Source organism: Trichomycterus rosablanca, chromosome 11, assembly GCF_030014385.1.
Source record: "Trichomycterus rosablanca isolate fTriRos1 chromosome 11, fTriRos1.hap1, whole genome shotgun sequence".
NCBI lineage: Eukaryota > Metazoa > Chordata > Actinopteri > Siluriformes > Trichomycteridae > Trichomycterus > Trichomycterus rosablanca.
The window spans coordinates 1,139,565-1,161,796 of NC_085998.1; the positions used below are offsets into that span (position 1 = coordinate 1,139,565).

At 37.6% G+C, this 22,232-nt stretch overlaps 1 protein-coding gene and 1 long non-coding RNA gene across 2 annotated transcripts; both read right to left on the reverse strand.

Moving 5' to 3' along the window:
- Positions 1 to 2,221: 2,221 nt before the first annotated feature.
- On the reverse strand, positions 2,222 to 7,147 carry LOC134323212 (uncharacterized). Its single transcript, XR_010014031.1, has 2 exons — positions 6,994 to 7,147; positions 2,222 to 3,277 (listed from the first exon to the last, which is right to left on the reverse strand). It is a non-coding gene; the product is annotated as an uncharacterized LOC134323212 (long non-coding RNA).
- A 3-nt stretch (positions 7,148 to 7,150) lies between these two features.
- LOC134323465 (ribonuclease inhibitor-like) lies at positions 7,151 to 21,538 on the reverse strand. The gene is made up of 13 exons (XM_063004991.1): positions 21,496 to 21,538; positions 20,364 to 20,796; positions 20,247 to 20,258; positions 19,968 to 20,141; positions 19,324 to 19,500; positions 16,342 to 16,515; positions 15,615 to 15,791; positions 14,899 to 15,072; positions 14,145 to 14,318; positions 12,369 to 12,542; positions 11,653 to 11,820; positions 7,294 to 7,471; positions 7,151 to 7,162 (listed from the first exon to the last, which is right to left on the reverse strand). The coding sequence occupies exons 1-13, from the start codon at positions 21,536 to 21,538 to the stop codon at positions 7,151 to 7,153; spliced, it is 2,070 nt and encodes a 689-aa protein (XP_062861061.1).
- Between the last annotated feature and the right edge of the window lie 694 nt (positions 21,539 to 22,232).

Below are 22,232 nucleotides of genomic sequence, written 5' to 3' on the forward strand. Positions count from 1 at the left end.
TATAATGACTTAATAGGTCGTTCTTGTTAACACACAGTACATTATATTAGCATACATTACATAATGCGATATCATTAAGTAGTAGAGACAATATACAGTACAGAGATTAGACAGTTTTTTATGTTTTGTTTTTTACATAAACTAATCTCCCTTCACTTTCCTGAGGATTCATAATAATAATCATTTTGGTTAAACACTAAGCCATGTGGCTGGATTCATAAGGTTTACCTGCACTGAATGAACAGATTCATAAACACACTACCGTACCAATACCTTTAACATTATAGTGCAGGTACATGAAATAGCATTAATTCACGTCTTATTTCATGAGTAAGTAATAATTTATTCCTACATGTAATACATGAATTAATTCATAATTAATATGCACTAGTTCATTTTGTCTAATGTAAGTGGTGGACAAGGTACACAAACCATGTAGTTGAGTTAAAGTAGAGATATCCAAGGTGAAATATTACTCCAGTAAAAGTAGTAATAAAAGTAAAATACTCTTTACCTCCACTAAAGTACTAAACTAAATTTACCTTCAAATGTACTTAAGAATGAAAGTAAAAGTATAATGATTTATTATGGCTCTGATGTTTTATTATCATTTCTGTAACAAGACTCTTGATTAATCAACTTTTAATTAATCCATTTTAGGTGAAAAGACTCTAGTGTCAATAATTTAGCTTAACTGACTAAGCTAAATTCAGTTATACCTATTAATTAAGATAAACATGTAACATTTAGTGCTGAGCAAATGCTAAACAATAACAGTATTAAGTATATTAATGACATCAAATTCATTATTTTTTTAAAACAAAGTAACAAACAGCTAAAAATGCTTGATAAGTAGTGAAAATGAATGGGGCTCTATGGGTTGTTTGGAACTATACAGAGCTCCACAACCCGGAAGCTGCGCAGAAAATATGTCCCGCCCCCTTTCCAACGGTTCCCTATGGGAGTGTCGCCACTCTGTTCTCTCTACCGCTCTGGGCACACCTGTCTCCAATCTACTCCTCATCAGCCTACTGTTTTAAACCCTTGGTTTCTTCCCAATCACCACCAGATTGTCAGTTGCTGTTTGCTCTGCACACTGCCTGGTTCCCTTTGCACCTGCTATCTGTTCCTGTGTTCCCTTTGCACCTGCTATCTGTACCTGTGTTCCCTTTGCACCTGCTATCTGTACCTGTGTTCCCTTTGCACCTGCTATCTGTTCCTGTGTTCCTGCCTTCTCTGCCTGGTTCCTGGATCCCTCGCGGGCTCTCTGTTCCTGTGTTCCTGCCTTCTCTGCCTGGTTCCTGGATCCCTCGCTGGCTCTCTGTTCCTGTGTTCCTGCCTTCTCTGCCTGGTTCCTGGATCCCTCGCGGGCTCTCTGTTCCTGTGTTCCTGCCTTCTCTGCCTGGTCCCTGGATCCCTCATCCACCTGCCACCTGGGGTCCCTGTCACCCTTCAACCCTCTGAGCTGCCGCTGGTACCCTCGCCTTCACCCTCGTTCCCTGGTTCTCGGTTTGGACTGTGATTCTTAATAAACCATTTAAACCCTGTTTCAGTCTCTGTGGTTGAGTTCGCATTGTGGTTCCAATTTCAAACCTCTTAACAAAATAGTTCTGATGGTTTAGCCACATCCTTTGCCAACGGGTTAATATAATCAATAGTATAAAATAAATTCTTCCAACTTGTTGTTCCAACAGTTTGGGGAAGGCCTTTTTCAGTGTGATGTTTTATTAGGATTATAATCTATTATTGTGTGCAAATCCAAAATTATGATATAAATGACCCTGTTCAAACGAATCATTCTTAACATGTATGACTCTTGAAGAACCTGTGATGAATTTTAGAGTGGGAATAAATCTTCTATGTAATTTTATGCTTCATCTAGTGTTTTATGCCTCATTTAAAGATAAAATGGACACTTTTATATTTTTGCTCCTATTAATAAAAACACAGAGAAAACATTTTAATATTTCATTAATTAACTTTAGCTTGTAAATATTAACAAAATTAGAATCTGATGCCTGTAATCCAGTTTTTAATCACACTCACATCTCACTGAACACAGAACTACTGACCCACACAAGATCAATACTCACAATTTCTAAATATATTATTAAGGAGCTCTGTGTTAACCCCCCCCCCCCCCCCCCACTGGAGTCTCTTGTGTCTGTAATTACTCTACACAATCTTTAAAACTACCACAAGATATTTTTCTTAACAAAGATTTGTCAGTGGATCATTTATTATATAAATATCTTAGTGTGACTTTGCCAATTACATATGGGATATATATACATTGGAATTAATAAGCATTCAGACCCCTTGACTTTGACCCTGTGACACTTTATTGTTTATTTTGAATGGATAAAATTATAATTAAAATCTCTATTTACAAAAGTATTCAGACCCCCTGCTGTGCCGCTCCAGATTGTGATCTGATGCCTTCTGTTTGCTTTAATGATTGAGACGTGTCTGGAACTTCACTGGAATCACCTGTTACGATCTGAATTGATTGAACATAGTTTGGAAAGGTAAAACCGAGTCTATAAACACGACATCGTCAGGACAAACACAGAACCATGAAGTCCAAGAGATCATCTGTGGATCTCCACCATCATATTATAGTCATGTACAGATCAGGGGAAGAATATAAACAATATCTCAGAGCTTTCAGAGTTACCAGGACGTCTACAGTGATCATTATGAAATTGAAGTAGCTGGGCACAAGAAAGACCTTGGTCAGGGAATAAAAAAAGTCTAGTGGGAGATGAGGGAGCCTGTTGGATGGATAATCAGCTTTACAGCTATAGTAGTGTGTGTGTGTGTGTGTGTGTGTGTGTGTGTGTGTGTGTGTGTGTGTGTGCGTGCGTGCATGCGTGTGTGTTGAGACATCTGTTAATAGCACAGCTCATTGCGAGGACAAAAGATCAGACGATAAGAAACAGCAAAAATTACTAAAAGATAAAATCCCTCAACAGGATTAACGGTGGTAGGACGTTGTCTAGCCTACAGCTGCCTGACGTTGATGTTTTTGAGTTGCTGTCCTGGGGGTCTCCACCATTCCTGAATTACCGATTACACTGAGTGGGTTACGCACAACAAAATGTGTCTTTACTGTCTGAGGTGAGTGAGGAACCTTCCTCTTCATCTGTGTTTTGAGCTTCTTCATCTTTTGCTGGTTTTTGTGATGAAGAGGAGCTGCAGGGTTCAAGAAACTGCTGATTATCAGGCTTATTTTTGGACTCGCTTTAAATAGTCAAACCTTCCTGTTTTATCAAATCTGTTGGATGAAAGAAAGAAAGAAAATGTTTTATTATTATAAATTATAATGTTCTACAATCTGTAACCCTGAGTTCACCCTGACAGTGATGTGACAAAGTGAGATAATTATTAGAATGAAGTGGTGAATGTAAACATAGTAAAAATAATGTTACATTAGAGTTACACTGAGGTTCAGATTGATCGTCATGCTCAGTTTGCTGTTTCAGTGTTTAATATCACTTTAAACTTTGGACAGTATGGAAAATGTAAATAATAAAAACAAAGAGTTTCTTACACTGACTGACTTTTATTTGATGTCAGACAGGATGAAGCTGAGATATTTCATCTTTTATCTGCTCAACTTCATTTCATTTATTAATAAACATCCATTCCTGCATTTCAGGCCTGCAACACATTCCAAAAAAAATGGGACAGGGGCAATTTAGGGCAAGTAATGAGGTGAATAAACTTAAACTAAATAATTGATGAGTAAAGATGATCAGAGGATCCAGTTTGTCCACAAATGGGTGAGAAAATGATTGAAATGTTTACAAACAATAAACCTCAAAGAAAGATTGGAAGGGATTTGCATGTTCTCCCTCTACAGTACAGAATATCATTAAACCATTCAAGGAATCAGGAGAAATTTCAGTGTGTAAAGGTGGAGGGTGCAGCTTAATCTGAACACTCGTGATCTTCCATCCCTCAGACGGCATCAAGAACCTCCACTCAACACTAGCTGATATGACCACATGGGTGAGGGATTAGTTTATCAAACCTTTATCAGCTCTACAATACAGAGTTACTGCACTAATCATACTTAACACTTTACTGTGTAAAAAAGAAGCCTTATGTTAAGCATGTCCAGAAGCGGCGTCTACTTCTCTGGACTCGGAGGCATCTAGGATGGACCATTACACAGTGGAAACGTGTATTGTGGTCAGATGAATCAACATTCCAGGGTTTTTTTTAATAGAAAAATGGACGCCGTGTGCTCCGGACCAAAGACGAAAAGGACTGTTATCAGCAACAAGTCCAAAAGCCAGTCATAGTATGGGGGTGTGTCAGTGCCCTTGGTAAAGGTCATTTACACTCTATGATGCAGCATTAATACAGAAAAGTATGTAGAGCAACATGTGCTGCCTTCAACACGTCGTCTTTTCCAGGGACGTCCAGCATTTTTCAACAAGACGATGCAAAACCACCTGCTGCACTCATTACAAAAGTGTGGCTGGACTGGCCCCAATGCAGTCCTGACCTGTCCCCAATAGAGAACGTGTGGAGGAGTTTGAAACAACGACGACGACCCCCTGTACTGCTGCTCATCTTAAAACGTGTTTGCAGGAAAAACGAGACAAAATAAAAGCTGAAACACTAAATCTCTTGGTCTCCTCTGTGCCAAAACCTCTTTTAAGTGGTGAAAAGGAACGACAACATTACAAAGTGGTAAATGCTTTACTGTCCCAACTTTATTTGGAATGTGTTGCAGGTAATTAAATAATAAGTAATAATACAACTGTGAATAAATCTGAGCTAAATAAGGAGATATAAAGAGGTGAGGAGAACACTGAGGTGCTAATATTTATTATCAGTGGAGTCGGTTTGTTTAAAGCAGGGTTGGGGAACCTTCTACCCACTAAGGGCCAGATTAATAATTACATATCTGGTCACAGGCCACAGACTGCAATGATGCAACATACAGCCAAATAATATATGCTTTATAAAAAGATGCTGATGGTATGTAGTGTTTATATTTGATCGTTTTAGCGCCCGTTTTCCAGTGTTGTTGTGGATAGAGCGAGAGCGAGAGCAGAAACCAGTCCAGTCTAACCGTAAATATCTTAAGGTATTGGGAAGTTTAGTTAAGTCGCTGCACCTGTTGTTGAGCTGAGGGGTTCGAAAAGGTACAAGCGAGGAGAACTGACTAAAACCGGAGATACAGTGTGTGTGTAATGGCGGACGCGTTTAACTTCACTATAGACTGATAAAATTTTGAGGCTTTGTCTGTATTGTGTGTAAAACGTGGACTTCGAGTAATACTACGACTTCTGGAGCGAAGTAAGAACGTGTTTATTTGACTTTCCAAAGCCGTTTTGGGTGTAAGTGGATATTATTAAACTGCAACCAGACTGCTGTGTGAAGTGCGGGACAGAGCGCCAGTGCTTGTGACTTTTTAATTAAATTGGATACTCGCGTGGGGACAGAGAGTGACTGAGACATTGCAAGTGAACTGACTGTTGTCAACTTCTTACGTGAAGGACGATTTTTTGTGCACGTGTGTTTGAACTGCATTCTAGAAACGGGGGCAGCTGTTTGCTGTGTTGAACTGTTCTTTTCCTGCCATTCGGACATCCTCTCAGCTACTCCAGTCAGCAAATGAAGGAAAGTGATCAAATATTTTTGATATATCAAATATATTTGTATATCAAATATACACACTTAAATATTTTGTTTATTATCTTCTAAATGTTCCAGTAGTTATTCAGGGATATTTTGTAACAAGAGCTTACTTGAGTGTTTTGTGCAAGATGTTTAATTGTAAGGAACTGAATAGTATTAACAGTGAACTGAACAGTAGTAACTGAGTATTTAAAACTTGTAAAGCAAACGTTGCTTGTTACAGATAGATCACAATTGTAACTTCATTGCATTTGTGTTTTAATTTGTTGCATTATAGCTATTAAGTTGATATATATTCAACATAACTCATTACAGTTTTCTTAAATAAACATCATTTGGATGTTAAAAGTTGTATGTTGCCTTATCCTGGAGTAGGGGCGTCTCACCTGTTCTGCTAGGTGTGCAGAAGGGGGAAAGTTAACATTTATTTAATACTTATTAGTATAGTGTTAACAACAAAACTTCGGGTTGCCACTGTGAGTATTTTTCCGAAGCCCACCTGCTGTCATCTATTAGTGAATCACATATTTCACGCAAAATAGGTAAACCATACTTATACCTATAAGTACAGAGACTAATTGTACTGGGGGGTGAAGACTTAGATCTGTACACTCTGCGGTCGTCCAGGGTAAGTTTAGTTTCCTTTCTACCCCTACTAGGCGGGCTGAGATCCACCATCCGCTACATGAAGCTTATATTTTAGCAGCAGAAACCATGCACTCCTTCATAAACTCGCTATCAGAAAAAGGCTGTAGTCGTTTTGCGATCAGTTTACTGACCACATAACTCACCTCAGTCACACTGTCCAGTTCCTTTCTGGGTCGTGTGAAAGAAGTTTGCTGTGCAATCAAATTTTTTCTGAGCACCTTTATTTTCTCCGGTCATTCCGATCCTTGCAGAGTGGTATACTGTACTTTGCGTGTTTGGTTGTATGATGTCTTTCAATATAATTTTTCTTTAGAACAGCGAGAGATTCTCCACAAATTAAACATACTGGCATTCCTTTTACTTCAACAAGTAAAAGGATTTTTCTTGAGAGATACGACATTCATCATCAACTTTCCTGCACTTCAACAAACTTTAACAAACCACAAAGACGCAGCTAATTGGACAAACCTACAGTCTCGGTTGTCGCAGCTTATTGGTTAATTTGATACACGCGTCATCATTAATTGCGGGGACAGAGATGCTTGGGCTGCTTTGTTTGCCTTGTTGCTACGCGACACTGAAACGAAAATCAATTCATGCTACAGGGTTCACAAACTTTTCCTCACACATAATATATCAGTGGATAAAGGAGTAGAAATAATAAGAGTGTCATTAATTTTCTTTTACCTCAGTTTCTTCAGTTTACACTTTGGATCCTGTAGTAAATAAACAACCAGTTTTACTCCTGAATTTCCAGGATGGTTCCCTCTGAGATCCAGCTCCATCAGCTCTGATGATGGGTTTGATCTCAGAGCTTCAGCCAGAGCAGCATAACCTTCCTCTCTTACACCACAATCTGATAATCTGCAGAAATAAGAAAATATTTAATTATATAAATGTACTGTTGGCTCTTAATTTACTTTCTTATAAATAATTAGTTTATTTCAACACCAATGATCTGGTAATAAATAAATGATAATAAAATACTAACGTGAGTTTGTGGAGTTTGAACTGTGGATCCTTCAGTAGATGAGAGATCTGAATCACTCCTGAATCTCCTAGTTGATTGTTACTCAGATCCAGATCTTTCAGGTGTGATGGATTTACATCAAGAGCTGATTTCAGATCAGTACAACTTTTATCTGTAATGCTGCAGTTCCTCAAGCTGCAGAGAGAGAAGAAGAACATCTGAATAAAAGTATTTATAAATAATATCATATTATAAGCTACATGTTGGTGGGTGTAAAATTAAATCATGTCTGTTCCTCTTGAGGATTTTCTCCCCTCACTGTTCCTGGAAGGTTTTATTTACTCTGCAGGGTTTGAGGATCAGTTGAGGTTTAGATCTTGTTCATCAGGCTGTTTTCTGATGATCTTTTATTTATATTTTGCCCACATGAACCATCCAGGAGGAAATTCATGATAATTTCACAACAAATAAGAAAGATTTTATTTTTTTATTGCTCACTCACTTCTTATTAATTTAGAATAAAGTAGTTTATAATTAATGTCCCTCCCTCAACTCAGTGTTAATATCTAACAGATCAGACACACCGGTAATGCTGAACATTTCTGTCAGTCATGGTGATAAAATTTGCGCCCCCTACAGGCTCGTACACGCCTCAGCCACTCTGAGCTGCTTCTTCACTCCCCTCCTGAACCTGACAGTTAGGAACCACTGTTCCAGGTGACTTGGTGATCACGTGTTTATTTTAAATTGTACAGAGAAAAGAAGGTGCTGAGTTTGAATCCCAGGTAATGTGGAAAGGGTTCTTTGTGTGGAGTTTTGCATGTTCTCTTCATGTCAGCATTAGTTTCTTCTGCGAGTTCCAGTTTTTTCTCCATAATTCAAAGACATGCAGTCAAGTTCACTGGAAATACGTAAGTGTTTGTGTGTTTTTGTATGTGTGTGTATGTGTGTGTGTGTATGTATACAGTGCTGGCCAAAAGTATTGGCACCCCTGCAATTCTGTCAGATAATACTTAATTTCTTCCAGAAAATGATTGCAATCACAAATGCTTTGGTATTAATATCTTCATTTATTTTGCTTGCAATGAAAAAACACAAAAGAGAATGAAAAAAAAGTCAAATCAATTATCATTTCACACAAAACTCCAAAAATGGGCCGGACAAAAGTATTGGCACCCTCAGCCTAATACTTGGTAGCACAACCTTTAGACAAAATAACTGCGAACAACCGCTTCCGGTAACCATCAATGAGTGTCTTACAATGCCCTGCTGGAATTTTAGACCATTCTTCTTTGGCAAACTGCTCCAGGTCCCTGAGATTTGAAGGGTGCCTTCTCCAAACTGCCATTTTGAGATCTCTTCACAGGTGTTCTATGGGATTCAGGTCTGGACTCATTGCTGGCCACTTTAGAAGTCTCCAGTGCTTTCTCTCAAACCATTTTCTAGTGCTTTTTGAAGTGTGTTTTGGGTCATTGTCCTGCTGGAAGACCCATGACCTCTGAGGGAGACCCAGCTTTCTCACACTGGGCCCTACATTATGCTGCAAAATTTGTTGGTAGTCTTCAGACTTCATAATGCCATGCACACGGTCAAGCAGTCCAGTGCCAGAGGCAGCAAAGCAACCCCAAAACATCAGGGAACCTCCGCCATGTTTGACTGTAGGGACCGTGTTCTTTTCTTTGAAGGCCTCGTTTTTTTTCCTGTAAACTCTATGTTGATGCCTTTTCCCAAAAAGCTCTACTTTTGTCTCATCTGACCAGAGAACATTCTTCCAAAACGTTTTTGGCTTTCTCAGGTAAGTTTTGGCAAACTCCAGCCTGGCTTTTTTATGTCTCTGGGTCAGAAGTGGGGTCTTCCTGGATATCCTACCATAGAGTCCCTTTTCATTCAGACGCCGACGGATAGTACGGGTTGACACTGTTGTACCCTCGGACTGCAGGGCAGCTTGAACTTGTTTGGATGTTAGTCGAGGTTCTTTATCCACCATCCGCACAATCTTTCGTTGAAATCTCTCGTCAATTTTTCTTTTCCGTCCACATCTAGGGAGGTTAGCCACAGTGCCATGGGCTTTAAACTTCTTGATGACACTGCGCACGGTAGACACAGGAACATTCAGGTCTTTGGAGATGGACTTGTAGCCTTGAGATTGCCCATGCTTCCTCACAATTTTGCTTCTCAAGTCCTCAGACAGTTCTTTTGGTCTTCTTTCTTTTCTCCATGCTCAATGTGGTACACACAAGGACACAGGACAGAGGTTGAGTCAACTTTAATCCATTTTAACTGGCTGCAAGTGTGATTTAGTTATTGCCACCACCTGTTATGTGCCACAGGTAAGTAACAGGTGCTGTTAATTACACAAATTAGAGAAGCATCACATGATTTTTCAAAGGGTGCCAATACTTTTGTCCACCCCCTTTTTTATGTTTGGTGTGGAATTATATCCAATTTGGCTTTTTGACAATTCTTTTTGTGGTTTTCCATTGAAGACAAATTAAATGAACATTTTAATATCAAAGCATTTGTAATTGCAATCATTTTCTGGAAGAAATTGAGTATTATCTGACAGAATTGCAGGGGTGCCAATACTTTTGGCCAGCACTGTATATATGTGTGTGTGTGTATCAGTGTTAATTTTGACAGCAAATTTTGATTTAGTTTTAGTCATAGTCTTTTGACTAAAATGTAATTTAGTTTTAGTCATAATTTAGTCATCTGAATTGTTTTAGTTTTAGTTGACTAATTATCATAAGAATATAGTCGACTAAATCTACAGTCGATTCAGTCGACTAAAATACATATTTGTTTGTTTATTAGGATTTTAATGTCATGTTTTACACTTTGGTTACATTCATGACAGGAACAGTAGTTACTCATTACACAAGTTTATTTGATTCACAAGGTTATATCAAACACAGTCATGCACAAATTTAGTATCTTCAATTCACCTCACTTGCACGTCTTTGGACTGTGGGAGGAAACCGGAGCACCCGGAGGAAACTCACGCAGACAACATGCAAACTCCACACAGAAAGGACCCGGACCGCCCCACCTGGGGTTCGAACCCAGGACCTTCTTGCTGTGAGGCAACAGTGCTACCCACTTAGCCACTGTGCTGCCCTAAAATACATATAAAGGGTGTAAAATGTAAATGCTTTGTCATCACTTCCCTTAAATTATTTGTCATTATATACACTAACACAAAATGAAACATTTTTAACCAGTTATGGAATATTAATAATGTTTGAATGTGCAATACACACAAAACCAGATTTATAAAACGGATAGTTCCGGTCCTAAAATCTGATTGGCTGAGCCGCGTTCGAAGCCGTTGTAAAATCCCTGATAAACTCACACCTATGACCACCTCACATCATTCCATATTAATACGCCACTGAATAGAAAAAATTAATGTTATTTTTGCCCTCATGTTGCCTAGCAACACTGTTAATCGAACTACTGGTCATTAATATTTTGTTATTGTTATGCTCAGTAAGCAGGTCAGTTAAATAAAGATGTTGTTTGAAATAAGTTAATAAAGCAATAAGCCACTCGAGACCGTGCATTACTGTTAAGATTTTAGCACGGGGAAAGAAGTTTTAGGCACTCCGCTTCGCGTCGTGCCAAAAACGTCATCCCCGTGCTAAAATCACAGTAATGAACGGCCTCTCGTGGCTTATTGCTTTATTAACTTATTTCAAACAACATCTTTATTTACCTGACCTGCTTACTGAGCATAACAATAACAAAATATGAATGACCAGTAGGCCTGCTCTGCCTGAAACATATATGCATTGTTCATAACAAATTGCATATTACATTCTTTATAAAACTGGGTACCATAAAAGCAGCTGTGACGTTATGTTGCCATTATACTGCCAGCAGTGCCAGATGTTTCAGATTTGTTGTTTTTACCCGAGACCGTCGCCCCACATGATTTACACATCGTCTTGTTTTTCACGACGTCAAATGAGAAATGTGTCATTTTTCGTCAACGAAATTAACACAGGTGTGTATGTGTGTGTGTGTGTGTATATATGTGTGTGTGTGTGTATATGTGTGTGTGTGTGTGTGTATGTGTGTGTGTATATGTGTGTGTGTGTATATGTGTGTGTGTGTGTATATATGTGTGTGTGTGTATATGTGTGTGTGTGTGTGTGTATGTGTGTGTGTGTATGTGTGTGTGTGTGTATATGTGTGTGTGTGTGTGTGTATGTGTGTGTGTGTGTATATGTGTGTGTGTGTATGTGTGTGTGTATGTGTGTATATGTGTGTGTGTGTGTGTGTGTGTGTGTGTATATATGTGTGTGTGTGTGTGTGTATGTTGCCCTGTGATGGACTGGTGACCTGACCAGGATGTTTACAATAAATAAACGTACGTGAGTTTTATAATCATGCAGTGTGGATCCTTCAGTACAGTCGATACATGTTTAACTCCTGAATCTCCAATATTTCTTCCACTCAGATCCACCTCACTCAGGTCTAACATCTTTATACCCATTTTATTCAGATAATCACAAGCTTTATTCATCTCAGGGCTCAGAAATCTACAGAACAATAAATAATAATATTATTACACCGTTATTTTACTGCTAATGTAACAGACCAGAATACAGGATCAGTGAGTTTAGAGTGGATTCAAAATTACTTCATATTTAATTGTTAATGTTAAATTAGTATGTAACAGTCTGTATTTGCAGTTCTGCACTTTTTGTTCCACACGCTTGCTGTAGTCTGGTCGACTCAAGACATGTAAATGTACACCTAAGATATTTTACATTTATACAATAAAATAATAGACGTACAAGCTTTAATACCAAGTAAATATAATTAATTAATAATCACATCACTTAACCAGCAGGGTTTTATTTCATTTTGATGAGTAATTAAAGTTCATATTAAACTGTTTAAGTGTTGGTGCAAACTCCTGCTTCACCAAAATTATACAAAATTATACACTTCTGTAAATAATAAAACCTGCTAACAGTTTTAGTTGTTTTAATAATAATTAATAATTAATATAAGTATTTAATATGTTTTGTTTGACCCTGAGCTTTACTGACTGATTTAAACACAATAAGTTAAATGTACTCACCTCACTCTCAGTTTAGATTTTGGTTTCTTTAATAAATCATTAAACATCTTCATTCCTTCTGTTCCTGGATTATTTCCACTGAGATCCAGATCAGTTAGAGGTGATGAGGGGTTTAACATCAGAGCTCCAGCCAGAGCAACATAACCTTCATCTGAGATCTCACAATCTCTCAGTCTGTAAGTAGAATCATAAACAATGAATCAGAACTTTAGGAGCTTTAAGAGCATTTACAGCTGATATAAGAATAAAAGTTTCTCTAAAGCAGCTCAAGATCTAAATTTAAAACAATTGTGTAGAAAATATTGATCCTAGAAATCCGGAATTCGTATTGCTAAAGGTTCTGCGTGTGATGGTGATGAACTTATTGTAATTACTTTATTACTTTTTTTTAACTTTTTATTACTGATTGTTTTTATTCTTAGATTTTAAAAACCCTGAAAAAAACAAACAGTTATAAAGAATCAGGTAGAATTTGACCTCTTATGCAGCAAAGTTTAGTAAATTATAATTGAAATTGTAGGAGCAATACACTATTATACACAACAGATTCAGGAAGAATCCAGACCCCGGTTTTCTGCAGACTTTATTGTGTAGATTTAATTTGAAATGGAAATAATTACTATTTTAACATCCATCTACACTAATCACCCAGGATTAGAAAGCTAAGATGGCTAAGATATAATAGACCAACCCCTTCTCTGCATACAGTTATAGAATTTACACATATGGCATTTAGCAGATGCCTTTATCCAAAGCTACTAACAATTGTGACTAAATACAATTTGAGCAACTAAAGGTTAAGGGCCTTGCTCAGGGGCCCAATAGTGGTAATGTAAAATATTGCCTATTCAGCAATATGTAGAAGTTTGGGAAATAGCAGGTAATAGATGGTTATGCTATCGTGATGGTGTGCCCATTAAAACACATAGGACAGAAAGAGAACAGATTGAGAAGTTCCTTTTATTGCCAGTTACACAAACAGTTCCATTTACTTGAACTTCATTAGGTGCAAGGTTGAAATTGGATGCAGGTACATAAAGAAATGGATGAAGGAATGGATGATTTTCATTAACACACATCCAAATCAAAAATAGACCTCATGGCACCTTACACAATTAGTGTGCTTAAAGAAAATGGCTGACTTCTCCTTTTAAATACTAAGCCCCACCCTTTCCTGGAGCAAGGGCTTATGGGGTTTGGAGTCCTTTTCTGGAGTTTTTTACAGGTAACATGACAGTGGTGGGGCTTTAACCAGCCACCTTCTGATTACTTGTTCAGTATCTTAACCAGCACACATAGCCAATCATGTCAGTGTAAATTCCAACAGCACCACTTAGATATAAACTCAGATCTTAGAAATAGTGAACTAGACTAAATTACCAACCAAACACCTTTCCAAACATTTATTAAAAACAGAATAAAATAAAAATAGAATAAGTGTCTTATTCACTGAACTATTTAGACCCTTTTACTTTGTGGAAGTGATTACGTGTTTATTTTGAATTGTACTGAAAAAATAATGACACAGCAAGAAGGTGCTGAGTTTGATTCCCAGGTAAAATTGAAAGTGTTCTTTGTGTGGAGTTTTGCATGTTCTCTCCATGTCTGCATGGGTTTCTTCTGCGAGTTCCGTTTTTTTCCCCATAATTCAAAGACATGCAGCCAAGTTCATTGGAAATACGTAAGTGTAAGTGTGTGTGTGTGTGTGTGTGTGTGTGTTATTGCCCTGTGATGGACTGGTGACCTGACCAGGATGTTTCTAGTGAATAAACGTACGTGAGTTTTGTAATCATGCAGTGTGGGTCCTTCAGTACAGTCGATAGATGTTTAACTCCTGAATCTCCAATATTTCTTCTTCTCAGATCCACCTCACTCAGTTCTAACATCTTTATACCCATTTTATTCAGATAATCACAAGCTTTATTCATCTCAGGGCTTCTGCTCAAAAATCTACAGAACAATAAATAATAATATTATTACACCGTTATTTTACTGCTAATGTAACAGACCAGAATACAGGTGCAGTGAGTTTAGAGTGGATTCAAAATTACTTAATATTTAATTGTTAATGTTAAATTAGTATGTTTTTCAGTTGACTTTACACTTTGCGATCGTAACAGTCTGTATTTGCAGTTCTGTACGTTTTGTTCCACACGCTTGCCGTAGTCTTGTTGACTCAAGACATGTAAATGTACACCTGAGATATTTTACATTTATACAATAAAATAATAGACGTACAAGCTTTAATACCAAGTAAATATAGTTAATTACTAATCACATCACTTAACCAGCAGGGTTTTATTTCATTTTGATGAGTAATTAAACTTCATATTAAACTGTTTAGCAGTGTTGGTGCAAACTCCTGCTTCACCAGAATTATACAAAATTATACACTTCTGTAAATAATAAAACCTGCTAACAGTTTCAGTAGTTTTAATAAAAATTTATAATAAATATAAGTATTTAATACGTTTCATTTCACACTGAGCTTTACTGTCTGATTTAAACACAAGAAGTTAAATGTACTCACCTCACTCTCAGTTTAGATTTTGGTTTCTTTAATAAATCATTAAACATCTTCATTCCTTCTGTTCCTGGATTATTTCCACTGAGATCCAGATCAGTTAGAGGTGATGATGGGTTTAACATCAGAGCTCCAGCCAGAGCAACATAACCTTCATCTGAGATCTTACAATCACTCAGTCTGTAAGTAGAATCATAAACAGTAAATCAGAACTTTAGGAGCTTTATGATCATTTACAGCTGATATAAGAATAAAAGTTTCTCTAAAGCAGCTCAAGATCTAAATTTAAAATGATTGTGTAGAAAATATTGATCCTAGAAATCAGGAATTCTTATTGCTAAAGGTTTTGTGTGTGATGGTGATGAACTTATTGTAATTACTTAATTACTTTTTTTTACTTTTCATTTCTGATTTCTGATTACTGTTTTTATTCCTAGATTTTAAAAACCCTAAAAAAACAAACAGTTATAAAGAATCAGGTAGAATTTGACCTCTCATGCAGCAAAGTTTAGTAAATTATAATTGAAATTGTAGGAGCAATACACTATTATACACAACAGATTCAGGAAGAATCCAGACCCCGGTTTTCTGCAGACTTTATTGTGTAGATTTAATTTGAAGTTCATTGGAAATACTTGTGTGTGTGTGTGTGTGTGTGTGTGTGTTATTGCCCTGTGATGGACTGGCAACCTGTCCAGGATTTTTCCAATAAATAAACGTACATGAGTTTTGTAATCGTGCAGTGTGGATCCTTCAGTACAGTCGATACATGTTTAACTCCTGAATCTCCAACATTTCTTCTTCCACTCAGATCCACCTCACTCAGTTCTAACATCTTTATATCCATTTTATTCAGATAATCACAAGCTTTATTCATCTCAGGGCTTCTGCTCAGAAATCTACAAAACAATAAATAATAATATTATTACACCGTTATTTTACTGCTAATGTAACAGACCAGAATACAGGATCAGTGAGTTTAGAGTGGATTCAAAATTACTTCATATTTAATTGTTAATGTTAAATTAGTATGTAACAGTCTGTATTTGCAGTTCTGCACTTTTTGTTCCACACGCTTGCTGTAGTCTGGTCGAATCAAGACATGTAAATGTACACCTAAGATATTTTACATTTATACAATAAAATAATAGACGTACAAGCTTTAATACCAAGTAAATATAGTTAATTACTAATCACATCACTTAACCAGCAGGGTTTTATTTCATTTTGATGAGTAATTAAAGTTCATATTAAACTGTTTAGCAGTGTTGGTGCAAACTCCTGCTTCACCAAAATTATACAAAATTATACACTTCTGTAAATAATAAAACCTGCTAACAGTTTTAGTTGTTTTAATAATAATTAATAATAAATAAATTTTTTTAATATGTTTTGTTTCACTCTGAGCTTTACTGACTGATTTAAACACAAGAAGTTAAATGTACTCACCTCACTCTCAGTTTAGATTTTGGTTTCTTTAATAAATCATTAAACATCTTCATTCCTTTTGTTCCTGGATTATTTCCACTGAGATCCAGATCAGTTAGAGGTGATGATGGGTTTAACATCAGAGCTCCAGCCAGAGCAACATAACCTTCATCTGAGATCTCACAATCACTCAGTCTGTAAGTAGAATCATAAACAATGAATCAGAACTTTAGGAGCTTTAAGAGCATTTACAGCTGATATAAGAATAAAAGTTTCTCTAAAGCAGCTCAAGATCTAAATTTAAAATGATTGTGTAGAAAATATTGATCCTAGAAATCAGGAATTGTTATTGCTAAAGGTTTTGTGTGTGATGGTGATGAACTTATTGTAATTACTTAATTACTTTTTTTTTACTTTTTATTACTGATTATTGATCGTTTTTTTTAGGGTTTTTAAAATCTAAGAATAAAACAGTTATAAAGAATCAGGTAGAATTTGACCTCTCATGCAGCAAAGTTTAGTAAATTATAATTGAAATTGTAGGAGCAATACACTATTATACACAACAGATTCAGGAAGAATCCAGACCCCGGTTTTCTGCAGACTTTATTGTGTAGATTTAATTTAAAATGGATATAATTACTATTTTAACATCCACCTACACTAATCACCCAGGATTAGAAAGTGTCAATGGCTAAGATATTCGACCAATCCCTTCTCTGCATACTTCTTCTTGTTCCTCAGCCTTTTGTCCCGTTTTTCGGTTACGGGGTCGGCATTTCCGGCTTCTTCCCTTTTTAGGGGTCGCCGGCGGGATTTGGCACAGTTTTTACGCCGGATGCCCTTCCTGACACAACCCTCCCTATTTATCCAGGCTTGGGACTGGCACTACAATGCACTGGTCAGTGCATCCCAGCGGCTAGGTAACTATGGGACAATTCAGTGTCTCCAATTAGCCTAGTGGCATGTTTTTGGACTGTGGGAGGAAACCGGAGCACCCGGAGGAAACCCACGCAGACACGGGGAGAACATGCAAACTCCGCACAGAAAGGACCTGGACCACCCCACCCGGGGATCGAACCCAGGACCTTTTCGCTGTGAGGCGACAGTGCTACCCACTTAGCCACCGTGCCGCCCCTTCTCTGCATACAGTTATACAATTTACACATATGGCATTTAGCAGATGCCTTTATCCAAAGCGACTAACAACTGTGACTAAATACAATTTGAGGAATTAAAGGTTAAGGGCCTTGCTCAGGGGCAGAAATATGACCAAATGTCTAGGAGAAAGGAACTGGGAAAGTTACAGACAAGAGCTGCATGAAGCAGGATTCGACACCAGAATGCAGAGCTATAAAGGCAAATGCCCTACAGTCTTGACTAAACAACGGCCCGACATCTCTTTGACAAAAGAAAATGGAGACGAGGAGTTGATTCTTTCTGCACTGGGAGTCTCTCATGACCCTATGAAGAGAATGTTAGCTGCATCTAAGGAGTGCTGCAGCTCTATGGTACGTCTTCTGTTGTGAGAGGGAGTGAACAAAGATAATAGATCTCTTAAAGAGCTTCTACAAACAGCTCCTAGTGCACGGTGTGTCAGACTGGAACACAGGAACATTCTTCTGGCCTGTACCTTTCCCTTCTCTATCAATAAGATACTGTTTGCTGCCCTTCATCTGATGCATGTAGAGCAGCAGCTTAATGATGTAGGTTGAGGCACCAGAAAACCAGTTGATGTGGTAGAAATGTGCCTGTGGTGGGGAGGGATGTAAATAGCTGTAAAGTACCAACGTGAGGTGTGATATGTGGAACTTTGGGTTAATCTGTATAAACTGGGGTAGCTGCACAGTGTATGCTAGTGGACTAACACTCCTTATGATCTTAAATGGTGCAACATGTCTAGGTCACAGTTCCTTTAATTGCAGGATAAGGGGGAAGATCCTTGGTGTACAACAAGTCTTGTTGCGCTGGGTGGAAAGTGGGACCCTTTTGGTTGGCAGCAGCTCTTTTAGAGGCAGTGGTGGCTTATGGGATGTTAAAGACCTTCTTCCAATCTCTCCTACAGCTATTGATAAAGCAATGTGCTCCTAAAACATGGCAGAAGCAGAGAGGAGTCAACTTTTCTGTGCTGATTCTCTTGCAACCCAAACTACCGCTAATGAGAGAAAGCGCTAGGTGAAAGTGTACCCATAGTCAGCAAGCCATCAACTCAGTACCCTCAAAAGAATCAAAACTGTACTAATGTCCTCCAAGAATGTGGAAGTGGGTTTAAGTTTTCCAGTGCTGTGAAAAAGTATTTGCTCCTGTTTTGCCCTCAAGTAAGTTGGCAAATGTGAGAAGATGCTTTAACTACTGAGTTTTCTTTATTAGTGAATAATGGCTCTCACTGTGATTTGGTGGAGTCCCAGTAGCAATAGCTTTGTAACCTTTAGACTGGTAGATTTTAATGACTTTGTTTAGCATCTTTATTTGAATCTATTTAGAATGAGGTAAACAAAGAAGTGTGACAAATATGCAAAAATATTAGAAATGAAGAAAAGTGTAACTACAGTTTCACCTCACTGTACAGTAATAATCTACAGAGAGAAAGAGGATCATGTTTACAATTATATTAACACATATTAAAACTCTCATAAGTAATAAATCTGATCTGGTCACATTCTGTACATGAGTATAAAAGTACAGTTTACATTTCTTATCTTACACCTTTTACATCCTACAGATGTTTGTTTGTTTATTAGGATTGTAACGTCATGTTTTACACTTTGGTCACTCATGATAGGAACGGTAGTTACTCACCACACAAGATTCATCAGTTCACAAGGTTATATCCAACACAGTCATGGACAATTTTGTATCTCCAATTTACCTCACTTGCATGTTGTTAGGCTGTGAGGGGAAACCGGAGCACCCGGAGTAAACCCATGCACAAATTCATTTAGTGGCTAAATTGTTCACTCTTCAGCTCTTCTAGTCTAAATAAACTGCTGTTAAATAACTTACCCCAGTTTCTTCAGTTTACAGTTTGGATGCTGTAGTAGATCATAGAGCGGTTTTACTCCTGAATCTCCAGGATCGTTCCCTCCGAGATCCAGCTCCATCAGCTCTGATGATGGGTTTGATCTCAGAGCTTCAGCCAGAGCAGCATAACCTTCCTCTCTTACACCACAATCTGATAATCTGCAGAAATCATTTATTAGAGTTTCTTACATTTACTTTAAATTATATTTCATTGCAGACAGGATGAAGATATTTCATGTTTTGTCTGGTCTTTTTTTTTTGGTTTGGGGTTGTAACTTTAAGCATTTTAAGTAATTACTTTAAGTAATAAAAGTAATACAATACAATTTTTTATTAATTACATTTTACAAATCAGACATTTATTTAATCTCTCAATATTACCAAAATAATTAAGTAAAATTTATTTATATAGCACTTTTCACAGATAAGGATCACAAAGTGCTTTCCAAAAACTTTACATGACATAAAATGTACACAAACATCTACATAATAAAACACACAGCATAAAATACAATAAAATATTAATGCTTAATAATTAATGTTAGATTAGTGGTATTTATGGTTAAGGTGAATTTGGTTGTTGGTTGTATTTATGTTGAGGATCACACTGAACGATTCAGATTTACCTCACAGTGTGTAGTTTACAGTTTGGATTGTTGAGTAGATCAGAAATGAGTCTGACTCCTGAATCCTGAATCTGATTGTTACTCAGGTCGAGTTCTCTCACAGTGGAGGAATCTGATGATAGAACTTGGAACAAAGCTGAACATCCTTCATCTGTCAGATTACACTGACTGAGTCTGAAAATACAATCAAGCAGAAGAAAGAGTGAAATTAAATAAGTGGATTGATCAGTTATGTTCAGTTATGTTCTTGTATGTGAAGCTTTACTGAGCCATAATTACCTGGTGATTTGCCTAAGTTTTAAAAAGTTTAAAAACAACATTTATCAGTACACAATCAGTACACAACTCGGAAGCTGGGTGGAGGTCTGTGATTTTATCAGGGCTGCCTTGACAGACCTCCAGACCTTCCTGCAGCGGCGGATGTGGTGTTTGACAGAGGGAACTGCCAGTTCTTGTTCCTGCTCAGCGAAATGGGGAGACTGGTAGCCCAGAGAGGCCTCGATTGGGGATCGCCCAGTAGCAGAACAGTTGTGGGCATACTCCACCCAGGCAAGTTGAGTGGACCACTGCGAGGGGTTACTGGCAGTGATGCAGTGCAGAGCAGCCTCCAGCTCCTGATTCGCTCTTTCCGCTTGCCCATTGGATTGGGGGTGAAACCCTGATGAGAGGCTAACAGATGTTCCTAAAGCCTTACAGAAGGAGCACCAGACTTGGGACACAAACTGGGGGCCACGGTCAGAAACTATATCCTGTGGTATTCCATGGATCTTAAAGACCTGATCAAACAGGAGCTGGGCGGTTTCGAAAGTGGAAGGGAGCTTGGGAAGTGCTAGTAGATGAATGGTTTGGAGAAACGGTCCACAACAGTTAGGATGACGGTCATACCATGCGATTCGGGAAGGCCTGCAACAAAATCTAGGGCTATGTTTAGACCATGGACGGGAAGGGGTTGTAGCAGTACTATATAAGACGCTGCAAAATAACTATAACTATACATATATACGTATGTATAACAGTTGTGTAAAGTGCAGGTGCAAATAATAAATAATAATAACAGGTCCAAATAACACTGGAGTAGAAGATCGAAGCAGCAAGATTTTTCTTTAAAAGAACCTGATGTTCTAACAAATGGTGGAGAATGCAGCAATCTCAGTTCAGGTAAGTCATTCTGTATTGTTGTATTATTAGCTAATTAGCTATTGTAGGCTGCTGGATCATTTCATGTATACAATGAATTATTTTAAAGAATATTAAGTGCTCAGTAACCCATAATATTATACATCAAAATGTCCTTTTCTTCTTTAAACTGAGTAATAAGAGTGTGTTGTAAGTTGCCACAGTAGCTGCTATATTAATACTGTCTTCCTGAATGGAGATGAGATCAGTCTCTGCTTTTGACTTGGTCTTAGTTTCTTTCTGAGCTGATCTCCTGCACAGTATTACTCAACCTCCCAGAGTACTAAGTACAAAAGAACCCAACAATTAATTAACTTTCTAATTACATTTACACAACAGTGTAAGCATATACTTGTGATTGCTGCAAACTTGTTCTTATACAGTGAAATGATCATTATTATAATCTACAGTTATAAAAACTTGATAAGAAAAAATTTATAATAACTCACCTGAGTGTGGTGGGTCTGCAGTGTGGATCCTTCAGTAGCTCTGAGAACTTCTTCACTCCTGAATCTCCATGTATCTTCTGACTCAGATCAAACTTCCTCTCTACTAACAGGTTTATACTCACAACGTTCTTCAGATCATTGAAAGCTTCTTCTGCAGCAGCACCCAACAACCTGCAGAAAGAGAAGAACCACCAATTCAGAATCAAAACTCAGTGGATCTGTGAGGCAGAAGTGAAGAAATCAAAATAACAGATACTTTTCAGACAGAAATTACAGTTACATGGATGGATGGATGGATAAATGGATGGATGGATACTTTATTAAAGTCAAAAGTAATAGTACACACTACAGAGATTCACATTTTACAATCAAACAAGCAAGTATCTGTATAACAACAACTGGAATCATCATAATCTGAAGGTCTTTAATAACCTATTACTCTAAATTCAGTCATTACATCATAATACTAGGAAATATATTTACCTCAGTGTCTTCAGGTTAGATTTTTTATTCTGTAGTAAATCAACAAGCGGTTTTACTCCTAAATCTCCAGGATCGTTCCCTCTGAGATCCAGCTCCATCAGCTCTGATGATGGGTTTGATCTCAGAGCTTCAGCCAGAGCAGCATAACCTTCCTCTC

Excerpts from the sequence above, each read along its gene's own strand:
- LOC134323465 (XM_063004991.1), bottom strand. The coding sequence starts at position 21,538 with ATGATCATTTCACTGTATAAGAACAAGTTTGCAGCAATCACAA. Across the intron at positions 16,516-19,323 it reads TGTAAACTGAAGAAACTGGG|ACTGAGTGATTGTGAGATCT; the intron begins GTAAGTTATTTA and ends TTCTACTTACAG. Across the intron at positions 14,319-14,898 it reads AAATCTAAACTGAGAGTGAG|ATTTTTGAGCAGAAGCCCTG; the intron begins GTGAGTACATTT and ends ATTGTTCTGTAG.